The 16,555-nt window shown below is 35.7% G+C and overlaps 1 protein-coding gene across 1 annotated transcript in view; it reads right to left on the reverse strand.

Moving 5' to 3' along the window:
* The window catches only part of RPGRIP1L (RPGRIP1 like), a 100,792-nt gene that overhangs the window by 79,135 nt on the left and 5,102 nt on the right, over positions 1-16,555 (reverse strand). Inside the window, exons 3-5 of the mRNA XM_022555176.2 lie at positions 11,814-12,112; positions 8,457-8,559; positions 7,002-7,145 (exon numbers count right to left, since the gene is read on the reverse strand). Coding sequence (XP_022410884.2) covers positions 7,002-7,145; positions 8,457-8,559; positions 11,814-12,112 — 546 coding nt within the window. The remainder of the gene's footprint in view (positions 1-7,001; positions 7,146-8,456; positions 8,560-11,813; positions 12,113-16,555) is intronic.

Genomic DNA, 16,555 nt, shown 5'->3' on the forward strand with positions numbered 1-16,555 from the left:
GGCCTGGTCTTCAGGAAGGTGTGCAATGAAAAATCATCTGAAACCTGCCAATCAACATTTTTACACAGATGAAATATGGTAAAACAACAAGGGTGTACGTGAGAGAGGAAAGAGGGAAGGAGCTGTCACAGAAAAGTGAGAAGGATGTTGGAGGCAAGAGGGAGCTAGAGTCATTGCTAAGTGGCCTGTCCTAGACCTCTCTGCATGTGAAGGAAGGCCTCAGGTTGGTTTCCTCTGAAGAAGAGACAGGGCTAATTTTATGAGCAATATTTTATGTGACCTCCACATAGTATTTTCCTGCCCTGTTCCATGCACTATAAACAGAAAGAACAATGCATAGTAAAAACATTCAGATGAACTCTGATGGTCATGTACCAATTCATATATGCTGCATTATACATGGTGAAACGATCTGCAAAGGGATATCAAGCATACTAATTAAGTGCTTTGTAAAAACAAATTTCTCATATTTTTCAACAAGGATTTTGAAAAACACTATAAAAAATTAAGTTGGAAAATGTGGTTTTTTTTTCTTTTCCTTTTTTAACAGACATTATTTAGAATTATGCTCAAATCTTCTAAAACTATGAGAAGAGCTGTTGGCCCATCTCTAAGATTAAAAACAAACTGAAATAAATTAGATTTTATCTTGAAAAAAAGTAATCCAGCTCAAAAACCTATGTGCCAAGTTTCTCTCATATAATTTGAAACAGTCAAGCAATAAGCTCTGAAAGAGGAATTTCTAATGGAAGTCTTGAAAACACTTGACTCCAGCTTTGCTACTGGGTGCCATAATAAATCCAGAAACTTAAAACCTCAGATATACTGAAGAAGGAAAAACTTTCAGTGGTGCTATGTAATGTATAGTCTAATATGAAAGCTTAAGAAGCCAAAATCTTTGCTCCAGTGAAAGTTTCTAATACTTCATTTCCCAGGCACACAATTCCTCCCTGCCGCAACCCCCATCAACATTTCATTCTTTGCTGCAGTAAGGATTATGAATGCTAAAAAAAGCTTCTTGATTTTTTTGAGGCAAAAAATGTTGTAATATAGTACTTTAACACCATTTAGAAGGGAAGGTTTTAGAATACAAAAGTTGTTAGGTAAGATATTTATGAGGTAGAACGAAGAGGTTCTTTTTGAGTAACAGTTTTAGGGTAACTAACTTTGGGGGATAAGGTTGAAAACAATCTTAGGATTAAAAAAAACTCTACGCTTTTTTTTTTGGGGGGGGAACAGTGGCAGACTCTCAGTATATCGTTGAGAGAAGTGTAGGTCATTCATAGCTCTTATTAGGGATACACAGATAACAATAAGGTATCACTTATGAATAGAATTATATGAGGTTGCTAGTGAATTAAATGGAATAAGCTTCACTAAAATAGCCAAGTAAAGTCTATTTGAAAGGTAATGACTTTGCTCAAAACTGCTGCTTTAGTTCACAGATGAAAATAATGCTCCCTGATTTAAGATTGCATAAAGGAAAACGTTTGTATGTGTATGTTTATTTGCCTCTGGATTGTATCTTTCTTGTGGTGTTGGGTCAAAATGTAAATCAGAACTCAATATTTTCTTATTCTTAAACACTCGCGAGGAATGGAGGGGGACAGTTATGTAGAGCTTTCTACATGTACATAATCTCTCTACATGTACATAAACTCTTCTGAAAATGGAGGGAGCATTCCCAAGGACTGGTTGGGGACAGGAAGAACCCAAATCCTGGCTCATCTTCTTAAGGGGCCATTTTGAAGATCAAGTTTAATGGATTCTGACTAGTAATGGGAATTTGAGAATTATATTAAAAATATCAAAAAGCCCAATGAGAAATGTAGACTCACTGGCAATTAAGCTGTAAAAGCGAACTAAAGGTTTTATACTGTTTTTACTTTTGGATAGAATTATAGCAAATCGGTGCAATAATACAGGCTATTTCACAATTATCAGAAGCAATGATTAGCATGATACAGGCCTTGGATGAAAAAAATACAAATTTATTAAATTAATACACACTGCTTACTTAGGAGGCAAAATCTTTCAGAATACCAAGGTCTCTGGGGATAAAAGCATCTGGTTTTAAAAGGTAGGAACCACTTACTCATTTCAACCTCTTCATTTCACAGTTAAGGTAGCTAAATGAGGCTTAGAGAAGTAAAGAATCTGGCCAGAGTTCTTATGGGAGAGATCCAGGTCTAAAGAGATAAATTCTTCCTACTCTTGTAAGTTGCTTCCTTTCTCTGAGATGTTCCTAAGTTTTAGCTTTCTCTCCACTCTCACATACACACTAACACACTAGTTACTATTAATTTTGATAATTTCTGTGGTTTAAATAAAGTGCTTGGGAAACATGCCAAGCAGCTATCACAAAAAAAAACTTAGATAATATTAATAATAAAAAACTTGGGGATAAAAGACATAGTATTTGAGTGTGATAACTTTTCATTAGGCAAATTTTAAGGTATTCAAAACAACAGCAGGAACTTGTTGGATATATTTTTAAAAAATGACAGATTACCTCCCTGTATAATAGTAATGTCTGCATGGTTATCCCTCGCCCCAGTTACCCTTCTATCCAAGAGCCAGATGTGCCCTCTAAATTAGGGGGCTGGGCAATCAGACAAATCCAAATTGAAGGGCATTCTGCAAACAACTATCATCAATGGGCTGGAAAAGACTGGAGAACCACTCTAGAATAAGGGAAACCTAAAAGTCATGACAATTAAATACAATACATGACACCTGACTGGATATGGGATTAAAACAAAGAAAAACAAAACAGGGCTTTCCTGGTGGTGCAGTGGTTGGGAATCTGCCTGCCAGTGCAGGGGACACACGTTCGAGCACGTGCGGTGGAGCAACTAGGCCCGTGTGTCACAACTACTGAAGCCCGCGCACCTGGTGACCATGCTTCACAACGGGAGAGGCTACCGCGATGAGAGGCCCGCACACCGCAGAGAGGAGTGGCCCCCGCTTGTCGCAGCTAGAGAGAGCCTGTGTGCAGCAATGAAGACCCAACGTAGCCAAAAATAAATAAATTAATAAAAGAAAAACAAAACAAAAATAGCAATTAAAAAAACAGCTATAAAGGCCATTATTGGGACAATTGGGAAATTTTAATATGGACTGTGTATTTAGATGATACTACTGTTGCATTCATTGTGAAATGTCCTGAATGTGTGATAGCTGTACTGTGGTTATGTAGGAAGATGTCCTTGTTCCTAAAAGGTGCTTAGAAATGTAGAGAGGGTGACATGATATATGCACCTAACTCTCAGAGAGAGACAGAGGGAGAGAGGGGGAAGGAGGGGAATGGGCCCGTGCCTGAGCGCGCAGAATGCAGAACAGGCTGTGTCATTCACAAACATGCCAAGGGGTGAAAGGTATGTGTGTTCGCACTACTATTCTTACAACTCTGCTGTAGGTTTGCCATTTTTCAAAATGAAAAGCTGGGGAAGAATTTTGAGTGCCAGGAAGTAATCCGCGTCTGTGCACAGCTGGAAAGATGGAGCCCCTAAAGCCAAGCTGCTTTGTATACTGTGCGGCTGCAAAAGGCCTCTGTGTTTTATGACTTGACAGTGTGCTGTCAACCAAAGGGAAGAGGGCAAGTCAGTGTCTGAAATATTTACGCGTTAAATTTCCTCCACTGGGGCATTATGGCACTTACATGATTTCTAATTAAGAAGGTAAACACCCTAACATTTACTTAAAAAAACACTTAGTACAAACCAGTTACACATTTGGTAAGAGTATAAATATTTTTGGAGTTGAAAAAGTCAGTAAAAGGTAAAATCATCCTGATTTTAATGTTCATGTACATGTGTTCACTGGTTACTGCTTTGCAGTTAATTTAAGATGGCCTTTTTCATAAGCAGAAAATGTGCATTTTTATATTGTTTAAATTTTAATATGGATTTTTGTTCAAAACAACACAGACATCCAGGCTACTTGTAAATGATACAAGATTTTTTGCTAATGAGGCATTATGTAGAACATATGCAAAAATCACAACTCAGTCTTCCAAAATAGACCACAATAACAGGAAAAGACATGATTTTAATAAAAAAGAGCAGCACTGGGCTTTTACTTCAAAGCAATTAAGGGCTTTGGATAACCAAAAGTTTATGTCAAGCTGATGCCAAACCAAACTGGTCTATTAAACACATACTACGAAGAGTTTCTGTAATATTCTATGAAAAGGCTCTTTGCCATAAATATCAAGCACCGCACTCTGAAGATTACAACTACGTTAGGTTCATGTTTGAGAACAAGGAGTCCAACATTCAGATCAGGCTTCTAGAATTTCAAATCTGAAATAATGTATCCATGAAAGAGAAGTTTAAATATGTTTTCCATTTTGTGATTTTTCTCTACAGTAAATTATACCAAGTTTTATATTCTCCCCAACATTTTTCAACAGTTTTCCATTAGTCTCAAAAAAATTTCTGTTACACATAAAATTTTGAGCTATGTGTAAACATATAAGAAAAAAAAAGACTTGAAGACCCTTATTTGAAGTCATTTCTTCAGTTTTCAACAACTGTATTTCAAGAAAGAATATGTTATTCACCATAGGTACCCTTCCTTCTAAGCAAATAACCAATAATTTTCAATTTTATAAAACTGTAAGGTAGGGTACAAATTGCTTTCATTATTTGGCCTCTGCAACAAAAGCTTCTTTAATAATACTTATTTTGTCTCTGCTTCTAATTCTTGATGTGACAAAAATAGACTGCTATGGCGTGAATAACATAATCCCGTAAGGTTAGCCTTAGCTTAGTTTTTAAGGTAAACTCTTCTACGTGTATATGCTGATGTCTTCTGCTGAAAATACCTTATACTAGAAAATATGCAGACCCATCTATGGCTCTAGTTCTTCGGCTGTTCTAGTCCTAGGACTGAAGGACTTTTGGATTTCCCTTTCAATTAACACAACACTCTAGTTCTTAGATGATCATATTCCTTTGGAAGAAGGAACGGCCAACACAGGGTCGATCTTACTCTTTGGGAATTTAAGAAATATAACAGAGAAAGTAGTCTGATAACCTTGTACTCAGCTGTTGAGGAATGGGCTCCAAGCTTGGGCTTGGCCTAATGCAGAATTTTTATATTCAGATAATATTTTAAATATGGCTGTTGGCAATTTATTAAGATCACCGTATTCAGTTTTGGGGTCTTCAGCACTGTTCCTCACAAGGAACCATTTATTGGTTTTCCAAGAAGGCTAGGTCTATTCTTAGGGGGAACGTGGATAACACCCAGGTATTTAAAACCCTGGTTCAAAGCCAGGGTTCAAATTACATTCCCTATTACAAATATAATTCTCAAAAATATTCATTTTTCTTTTGCCCTGCACTTAGAAGGGTATATTAATGTCACTAAACATATAGAATTTCATTACAAAATTTAATTTTACACTTAACTTTTTAGGAACACAAGTTAGTAGAGATAATATTAACCTTTTAAATCTTTGAAATAAAAAGCTTTTCATATATTTTTGGCCCACTTTATTTTTTTAAAACAAGTCTTCTATTATGCATCTTAGCTTTTTCAAATATAAGTATGTAAGGTTTGTTTGTGAAAGAAGAAGTAAACTCTGATTCTGAAATGAAAAAGTGGAAAATCATACTTGGTTTTTCTAAATGAGAACCTACTCACATAAGTATGATATCATACTTGGTAAGGGAAAAACAAATAGAGGATCTAGGTCTGGTTTAAAAAAATATTAAGAGAGGGCTTCCCTGGTGGCGCAGTGGTTGAGAGTCCGCCTGCCGATGCAGGGGACACGGGTTCGTGCCCCGGTCTGGGAAGATCCCACATGCCGCGGAGCGGCTGGGCCCGTGAGCCATGGCCGCTGAGCCTGCGCGTCCGGAGCCTGTGCTCCGCAATGGGAGAGGCCACAACAGTGAGAGGCCTGAGTAACGCGAAAAAGAAAATACTAAGAGAGAAATAAAAGAGACAAAAGATATAACAATCATATGCAATGTGTAGACCTCATTTGGATTCCAATTCAAACAGCAGGAAGTCATCGTTACAGAAGTTTGAACATAAACTAGTTATTAGATGGTATGAAGGAACTGCTGTTAATTTTGTTAGGTGTGATAATGGCACGGTGATTCCATTAAAAAAATTCCTTATCAGACAGCAATATATACTGAAGTATTTACAGGTGTGATGACATGGTATTTGGCAGGGGCTAATTAATTAAAGAAAATGAAGGTGAAGGGATAGATGAAACAAGATTGGTTAGCATGTTGATAACTGTTAAAGTTGAGAGATGAGTACATGAGATTTCAATATGCTACTCTCTGTACCTTTGAGTATGCTTGTTCCAAACAAAAAGAAAAGGGCCATAAAGGAAGAAAATAATTCAAGGAAGAATATGGTAAAAAGATAAAATCTTGTTGGAAGCACAACATGGAAGCACAAAATGAGAGAAGAGGTATTAGGAACCAACAAATGACAAAGGAGGACGGAAAAGAAAATACTATATATTATCAAACATCAAAAATGAAGAGGCAGCAAGGAGACTACTGAAGGGCCCCACTGTCACCCATAACAATCAGCAGAATTCGATGCAAACTTTGAATATTAGGAGAGGTAACATCTTTATGGGATGAAAAAACTGGGTACTGTATTATGGAATTTACTACCTTTTAAGGTTGGGAAAAACACTTAAATAAGGTTGGGCTTATTCACAAGGTATGCCAACAGCTGAGTCCTTGTCACACATATTTTTCTTGGTAGGTACAATCAAATGGTATCAGAACTTCCTACCCGCTTGGTAAATGAGCAGAGGAAACAAGATGAGGCAGAGTAGGTTAGGGAAAAATGCCCTTAGACGTGAGTTGTTGATAGCAGTTAGTAGGTCTAGAGCAGGCTTATATGAAGAATGTTAAGTAAAAACATGATTTTTAAATAGACTAGGCTTATCCTTCTATGGCACATGATAAAGTATTTTAAACTAATTTTGACCTTATCAAAGTGATATTTCTGTTTTAACATACCTTTGATCTGTAGCCTGCTGTTCTCGAAGCTGAAGAAGAGATAACTCAATTTCATTTTCTTTTCTCCTCAACTGAGTTTTCAGGATCTCAGCCAAGTGCTCTAACTCTTCTATCTGGCCTCTCTGTGACTGAATAACATTTTCTCTGAAATAAAGAATCTTTACAAGAATTTGCAGCTTGAGGGAAAATCTGCAGTATATAAGAGCAGTACAAAGAAAGTGCTTCATAGTAAAGGGCAAGCAAAAGTTAAAAATTTTAGCTTAAATGCCCCGGCACATAGTGAAATAGTAGCAGATTAAATGTGATGATTTGGAAGTACATATGGAAGAATTCAAGGTATTGCTTTATATAAGATAATGTCCTAGGCAACGGACTGGACTGTGGTTCAATTCAATGCAGTATTTATTGGTCACCTACTAAGTACTCTGTGATCTGGTCTTCTTCAGATAATTTATGTGCCTTTGTTCTTTCATATGCACACCTGCCTACACCACCCAAATTAACACTTCATAGAGAGAAGGCAACAAGTTTGCAAAACAAAACTTAGTGATCTCTGCTTTATATTTTATCTCTACCATGTCTGGCAGCATCCCAGTGTGCCAAGCCTCAGGACTGGTCTGGACCCTTGCTGTTCCACTGACTAAAAGGAAACAAGGTTAGGTCTAGTCTTTTAGTTTTATTCTTTCACAAGCAATCATTACTGTAACTGGTATTTAAAATATTCAAAAGTAAAACTTTAAGCCAATATTATTCTTAAGCAGCTATCTAAAGTATGATACTCTTTGTCTCCTGCTTTCTCTCCTCATTCAGAATTGTTACTTTTTGATGATCCAGGTGAAGGCCTTATCTTCATTTGTGTGACTTACAGACACTGAGATCACCATAAGGCTTTGATTAACTGGAAAAGTAAGCTAAACGTGGCAGAAGTAACTTTTTTGAAACCACAGTATGATGAAGAATGCGGTACCATAGAATCAGCATGAAACAAAATCTGAAATCCATATGTATTTGATAGCTCCAAACTTTTAAGCCACTCCCTCCAATTCTTTTTTCTTTTTTTAAACCACAGAAAGGCTAATTAATTCATGATCTAAAAAACCCTGAAAAACCAAAAAAACTACCTGTAATTCTTCTGAGAATGAAAATGTTGCCTCTAAAGCTTATACTATTCTAAATGACTGGGCTTTATGCCATTCCATTGAGGGGGAAATTATAATAAAGAGGACTCTTCTCTAAACGCTTCCACTGAGGCAACTGGTTAAGTTTTTCATTTACCTCATTGTACTGGAAAGATGTTATATAATATCTGTTCTTACCTCACAGATCTAGCTGTATTTTAATGGAGCAAACTATTTGTACACAAACCAATTTTGTTTAAAATAAGGGCAAGGGAGGGATCAAAAAAGACATGATCAATATACAGTGTTCTAAAATGATCACAAAAAGAATACATACAAATTTCTTATTTCTCCTCTGGCTTCTTCGAGTAAAATGTTGCCATGTTTTGTAGGCATGGGTTGCAGAGTTTCCGCTACATCTGTATCTTGGAATTTAATACCTAAAAATAAATTAATAAGATTATTAATTAGTGAAGTTATTTAGAAAACAAGGACCCTTGACTTGCTATTGTAAGGAAATATGCAATACAATAAAGTCTCTTAAGTACTGAGAGATATGTGCTCCATAGTACAGAGAATCAGACATACATTGCCAAAGGAACTGTTAGATCTCAGCCACCAGTTGGCATTAAATAAAACACAGCAACAAGTATTGCTCATTTAACAAACTCTACTATGGAAACCAAATTACCCAGAAATAGTTTTATTCAACTTAGATTTAGAACTTCCAAAGTAAATGCTGAAAGAACCAAAATTTTAACAGGTCTTTACAATATAAACTGAGGTATGAAGGAAAAAGTTTTCAAAACCGTGATTTTTTTTGAGTATTTTTGATAAAGGTTTTTTGATTTTTAAATTACTCATTCATACCCCTTGACCTTACATTTTGAACCTTATCTTCATTTGTGTGATTCACAGATACTGTGAGCGTTAAGTCAAAATGTTTCCTGTACTTTCATTTATTCTACCTCAATAAGAAAATCCATATTTAAACAAAGGTAATTTGAGAAGAGATCATCAATAGGATTCCTTTAAATAAAACATATTGCTGCTGCACTTAAATATAATTTTTCTTATAAAAATAATTACAATTTTTGTAATTTACAATAATTTTGTAAATATTGTAAATTACAATAATTTTTACAAGCCTGGTCCCATTGTTAAATATGAGACATTCTTTTAATTATAGGAGTTACTTTACACTTATAGAATAATTAGGCTATTAGTTTTAGGTAAATGAAGTATGACAAATAATTTAGATTTTTAAAATGGAGAATAGTTCCAGACATAAAGGTACAGAAAAAACTCATTCTCCTTATAAAAGTTTACTTTTTAAAAATGAGAATTTTAATTAGGAAAAATGGAACTATCATTTGCTATTTCCAAAACTTTCAACATTTATTGCTGTAATCCAGAGTAAAGAATGGAACAGGCCCTGCCTAAAACATTACAATAGTTTACTGTGTTAAAATTTGCCAATTATATTATTTTGGCAGTAATACTAATTCTTAAGCTTTTCCTACATAAATCAAGGAAAAACTAAACATTACTACTAGAACTTAAAAAAACCCCACTTATACTCAAAACATATCTTAAAACTTACAGTCTCATGGTGATTTTCCAATGGCTATATTTAAAACGTATACACTTTATAATCTTTCTACTGGTTCTTCACAATAAGAATTGTTTCTACACTACACTGATCACACCTTAAGCCTGTACTTTCTATACTTTATCCTGACAAGGTACAAATAGGAAACGATAATATTTGTACAGCAGCTTTGGGGGTAAGACTGCTTGTGGCCCAAGAGGGTCAGGGTTCTTGCCCAGCCCCTCAGGCTGCGGTATTTCTGACAACTCTGGTCTAAGTCCCAGCCTCAAAGGCGGTCTTGAAGAGTCTATTAAGGCTACTAAGGTAGCGATCTTGATAATGATGCCTCAGGTTTACACAGAAAGAAGTTAGGAAAGTATTCATTACTATTTAATCCTTTGTGCAACTTCTATGTCCTAGATTCTGTACCAAACAGTGAAAAAGTTCTGAATTACTAACAGTGTAAATACAAGGAGAAATTAATCTATGTAAGTAACATTTTAAAGGCCCTTCTATTCTGTGGCTCTTCTACAAGGAGAAACTTCCATCAAACTCTTCTATTTAAACAACAATTCATAGTACTAGATTAGCTTGCCATGTTAATCTAATATTTGGGCATAGTTTTTATTTAGCATAAAAGACCTTGCAGACCACAGGGATCATCTTGCCCAACTGTAGTCACAGATGACAAAACTAAGGTTCAGAGAGGATAAATGACTATTTAAAGGTAAAATATATTGTTGTGGACCTCCCATCTCCTGACCTTTCTTCTAACCTGGTGTTATCATTCCATTTTACAGATGCGGAAAATGAGGCTCTGGGAAGTCAAGTGCTCTCTTCCAAATAAAAAGTTAATTAGCAGCAGAATGTATTTTTGATTTATAATTCATTATGATTACTTTGGTTATATTCAAAGTCTACTGCTAATCTCACATAGCTAGGAGTAGCCAAGCTCTTTTATCCTGGAGCTGCCTCCTGCCTACTACGGAGGCCTTACTGATTTCAAAGGAACTCTGTCTAGGGAATATATAGTGTTAACATTTTGGCTTGGAGAGAAGAATAGAACAAATTTTTCTCTTTTTCTGTTCAGATGGTGTTTTATGTTCCCTCAATGAATTGAAAGTCTTACATGATTTTTTTATTTCCCTAAAAATGTTTGGTCTTTAAGTGGAGCACGTTCCAAACAAAGATGAACTAGAACAAAATTCGATTTCCTTCCCTAGTAGTTGAAATGAAAAAAGTATTCCTTAAAATATTTATTGACTTTTTGCTTCATTATAAATAAAGTTTGTCTGTGGGTGGAGGGAATGGGGAATTTTCATTAGAAATACTTAGGTTCTGTCTACAGTATTGAGTCTTCTATATTCAATTGAATTGCTCTGTAAGCTGGGTAGGTTTTAGGTGATTCATTTTCAAGATGAGAAGAGTGATTGACCAATGATCATTTTTTGAAGATGGAAGAGACCTTTATGGTCGCTTGCTTAAATCCTTTTATTTTATGTGTAAAGAAAACTCAACTTCAGAATGATTAGAAGACTTGTCCAAGGTCACCAGACAATAAGCAGAGGAGCAAGAACCCAACTTTTTAAACCCCTAGTTATGTGCACACTCCACTGTCAAGCTGCCTCCACACAATGAGGAAGATTTAAACAATTCTGTAAAATTTATAGAAGGCCTTTGGATGAAGAACCTAAGTGTGATCCTTCAGAACAACAGTGTGACCATATGAGCAAATTAGTGGTTTCTCTATTTGCCTGAGTCAATGTGATTTCCATCCATAATATAAAAAACCAACTCAAACTACACTAAACCCGTAATTGATGTAGTTTCATACATGCTTCTTTTATTAGTTAGGAGGAATAGTTTTACTAGACAAATGTAAATGTTTTATTAGACAAATTTGAGCATGATCTAGTGATTCTTATATAAAATGATCTTCATGTTAATGTGATTTTATCAAAAAGTCAAAAAATGATTTCTCTCTTTCTAAAGACACTCAAAAACATGAATAGTACAGAAATAAAACTCTGTGTGTATGTACGCATGTGTGTGTAAAACAAGTTATTAACTTAAATTTAGGATTTAATGTAAGCTTTATTTTACCTTTCCTGGGGCATTCCTGTAAGCCTGCATTTTCATTCACTTTTCTACGCCCAGTGTTAACACGAGATTGCACATAACTGTATGGAGTTTGCCTGTGACCCTGGATCTGAAGTTGCTGTTTGGTTGAAATTAGTCTGTTTTTGAGGACTTCATTTTGTCTTTCAAGCTCATGAACTTTCTCTTGCAGCCGCTCAATCATTTCTTCCATTTCCACATCTCTTCCCAGCCGCTTGGGGCCGCCACCAACCCATTCATATCTTTTCTTGTCATTAACTAGCCGTATTAACTTGGTGGCCATTCTAGGGAAATAATAAAAAGATGAAAAGGAATGTGAGAAGTCAGCATAAAATGCATTCTGTTGAAAGGAACATAATCACTGTGAAGACTTCAGTGCAGAACCTGAATAATAAATTTCAGGTTTTGATGTAACTATTACTGCCTGTGAAGAATCCTTTGATGATAATTGAAACCACTGGGCAACAATCTGCTTTATAGCACTGACAAATAACAGTTTCCTAAGGCTTATCATTTAAGGTTAGTAAAGAGAGGACACATATTTACTCCATATGTTCCTCAAATGCAATTTTTAACGCATGACCTTATGTAGGAATGCTGTATGCACTTAAATGTAGCTACAGATTGTGGATATGGTGGGTTATATCTGCAAGCCACAGTAAGTTAAAACTTTTCAAAATTGTATTAAGACTATGCAGCATTTAGGTGATGTATTGTTTTCAGTTTCTCTAGGATTAAGACATATTACAAATATAAAAATGTTAAAATGCATAGATACATACATATTAAAAGCCCAATGAAAAATTCAAAAGAAACCCAAATGCACCATTAAATGTTGCTTAGTGCTCAAGAAACATGCCTGTTTAATGGTAGAACTTAATTAGGTACAGAAAGTATTATTTCAATGGTACTTTTAAATTTAGACATACATTGTGCTTTTGACATCTCAGGAGTTTATACCTTTGATTCTTTTAAGTTTTGATAAAAACTGGTTAGACAGAACAAAAGACAGAAAGGGCACATGGGGGTGATGTAATATACACGTACGGAAAACATGCTTGACAGTGAATGGAAAAATCTTGGCAGTACAAGAAAGAAAAGGTGGCTTTGATGAGAGACACAAGTTCAAGACTTTACAAAATTGGTCGCACATCTTCAATAGCTGATTCTAGTTTATAGTGAATCTATTTTTATAAAGACCCAGACAGGAGATTGAAAATAAAAACACACTTCATTTTTCTTTAAACGGGGGTTTGCTTTATTTTAGCATGGTTATGGACAGAAGCTTTTACTTAGGAGAACAAAAGTGAAATAAAAAAACCCCTTAATAGCTTTGGGATGTCACAGAACAACCTTTTTTTGCCCTAAGCAGAGTCCTCAGTAAAAGCAGTAGTAATACATGTCTATCTACACTTCTGGCTACTCGGCCTACAGCACGCAGCATCAGGGGAAAGCTATGCATAACATAATCAGTTAAGATTGTTTTCTTTTTCCCTTGAGGCACATCTATTAAACATGCTTTATAAAGGATATAGGATAATAAAAACCAAGATCCAAGAGTACCACAAACACCCTAGTAAAGTAATCAATGGATTAGTTCCTTTTCCACCTAATCCAGAGAAGGATATATCATTGAGGTATCTGGGCAGGTATCGTAGCCCAACAGAGCCACACACTCTACCTAGCCCTTTAGGACTCTGAGCCCCACCAAACGGCTTATCCATAGAAAGATGGGAGCCATTTAAATGAGATGTCAACCTAAATATCTGAATCTTCTTTTACACAAAGACTTTCACACGGATAGAGATTACATTCAAAAGAAAGACATAGATTTAAGCAAAGATCAATAAAACTAAAAGCTGGTTCTTTGAGAAGATAAACAAAATTGATAAACCATTAGCCAGACTCATCAAGAAAAAAAGGGAGAAGACTCAAATCAATAGAATTAGAAATGAAAAAGGAGAAGTAACAACTGACACTGCAGAAATACAAAGCATCATCAGAGATTACTACAAGTAATTATATACCAATAAAATGGACAACCTGGAAGAAATGGACAAATTCTCAGAAAAGCACAACCTTCTGAGACTGAACCAGGAAGAAACAGAGACTATAAACAGACAAATCACAAGCACTGAAATTGAGACTGTGATTAAAAATCTTCCAACAAACAAAAGCCCAGGACGAGATGGCTTCATAGGCGAATTCTTATCAAACATTTAGAGAAGAGCTAACACCTATCCTCAACTCTTCCAAAATATAGCAGAGGGAGGAACACTCCCAAACTCATTCTACAAGGCCAGCTCCACCCTGATACCAAAACCAGACAAAGATGTCACAAAGAAAGAAAACTATAGGCCAATATCACTGATGAACACAGATGCAAAAATCCTCAACAAAATACTAGCAGAGAGAATCCAACAGCACATTAAAAGGATCATACACCATGATCAAGTGGGGTTTATCCCAGGAATGCAAGGAGTCTTTAATATACGCAAATCAATCAATGTGATACACCATATTAACAAATTGAAGGATAAAAACCATATGATCATCTCAATAGATGCAGAAAAAGCTTTTGACAAAACTCAACACCCATTTATGATAAAAACCCTCCAGAAGGCAGGCATAGAGGGAACTTACCTCAACATAATAAAGGCCATATATGACAAACCCACAACCAACATCACCCTCAATGGTGAAAAACTGAAACCATTTCTTCTAAGACCAGGAACAAGACAAGGTTGTCCACTCTCACCACTATTATTCAAGAAGTTTTGGAAGTTTTAGCCACAGCAATCAGAGAAGAAAAGAAATAAAAGGAATCCAAATCGAAAAAGAAGAAGTAAAACTGTCACTATTTGCAGATGACATGATACTATACACAGAGAATCCTAAAGATGCCACTAGAAAACTACTAGAGCTAATCAATGAATCTGGTAAAGTAGCAGGATACAAAATTAATGCACAGAAATCTCTGGCATTCCTATACACTAATGATGAAAAATCTGAAAGAGAAATTAAGGAGACACTACCATTTACCGTTGCAACAAAAAGAATAAAATACCTAGGAATAAACCTACCTAAGGAGACAAAAGACCTGTATGCAGAAAACTTTAAGACACTGACGAAAGAAATTAAAGATGATACAAACAGATGGAGAGATATACCATGTCCTTGGATTGGAAGAATCAACATTGTGAAAATGACTCTACTACCCAAAGCAATATACAGATTCAATGCAATCCCTATCAAATTACCAATGGCATTCTTCACAGAACTAGAACAAAAAACTTCACAATTTGCATGGAAACACAAGAGACCCTGAACAGCCAAAGCAATCTTGAGAAAGAAAAATGGAGGAGGAATCAGGCTCCTGGACTTCAGACTATACTACAAAGCTACAGTAATCAAGACAGTATGGTACTGGCACAAAAACAGAAAGATAGATCAATGGAACAGGATAGAAAGCCCAGAGATAAACCCACGCACATATGGTCACCTTATTTTTGATAAAGGAGGCAAGAATATACAATGGAGAAAAGACAGCCTCTTCTATAAATGGTGCTGGGAAAATTGGACAGCTACATGTAAAAGAATGAAATTAGAACACTCCCTAACACCATACACAAAAATAAACTCAAAATGGATTAAAGACCTAAATGTAAGGCCAGATACTATAAAACTCTTAGAGGAAAACATAGGAAGGACACTCTATGACATAAATCACAGCAAGATCCTTTTTGACCCACCTCCTAGAGAAATGGAAATAAAAACAAAAATAAATGAATGGGACCTAATGAAACTTAAAAACTTTTGCACAGCAAAGGAAAACATAAAAAAGATGAAAAGACAATCCTCAGAATGGGAGAAAATATTTGCAAATGAAGCAACTAACAAAGGATTAATCTCCAAAATTTACAAGCAGCTTATGCAGCTCAATATCAAAAAAACAAACAGCCCAATCCAAAAATGGGCAGAAGAGCTAAACAGACATTTCTCCAAAGAAGATATACAGATTGCCAAGAAACATATGAAAGGATGCTCAACATCAATAATCGTTAGAGAAATGCAAATCAAAACTACAATGAGGTATCACCTCACACCTGTCAGAATGGCCATCATCAAAAAATCTACAAACAATAAATGCTGGAGAGGGTGTGGAGAAAAAGTAACCCTCTTGCACTGTTGGTGGGAATGTAAATTGATACAGCCACTATGGAGAACAGCATGGAGGTTCCTTAAAAAACTAAAAATAGAACTACCATACGATCCAGCAATCCCACTATGGGCATATACCCTGAGAAAACCATAATTCAAAAAGAGTCATGTACCAGAATGTTCACTGCAGCTCTACTTACAATAGCCAGGACATGGAAGCAACCTAAGTGTCCATCGACAGATGAATGGATGAAGAAGATGTGGCACATATATACAATGGAATATTACTCAGCCATAAAAAGAAATGAAATTGAGTTGTTTGTAGTGCGGTGGATGCACCTAGAGTCTGTCATACAGAGTGAAGTAAGACAGAAAGGGAAAAACAAATGCCATATGCTAACACATATATATGGAATCTAAAAAAAATAAATGGTTTTGAAGTACCTAGGGGCAGAACAGGAATAAAGACGCAGAAGTAGAGAATGGACTTGAGGACATGGGGAGGGGGAAGGGTATGGTGGGATGAAGTGAGAGAGTGGCAGGAACATATATACACTATCAAATGT

This window comes from Delphinapterus leucas, chromosome 20 (genome assembly GCF_059928025.1).
Source record: "Delphinapterus leucas isolate spDelLeu-1000000601 "Yukka" chromosome 20, BTC_Dleu_Yukka2, whole genome shotgun sequence".
Lineage (NCBI taxonomy): Eukaryota > Metazoa > Chordata > Mammalia > Artiodactyla > Monodontidae > Delphinapterus > Delphinapterus leucas.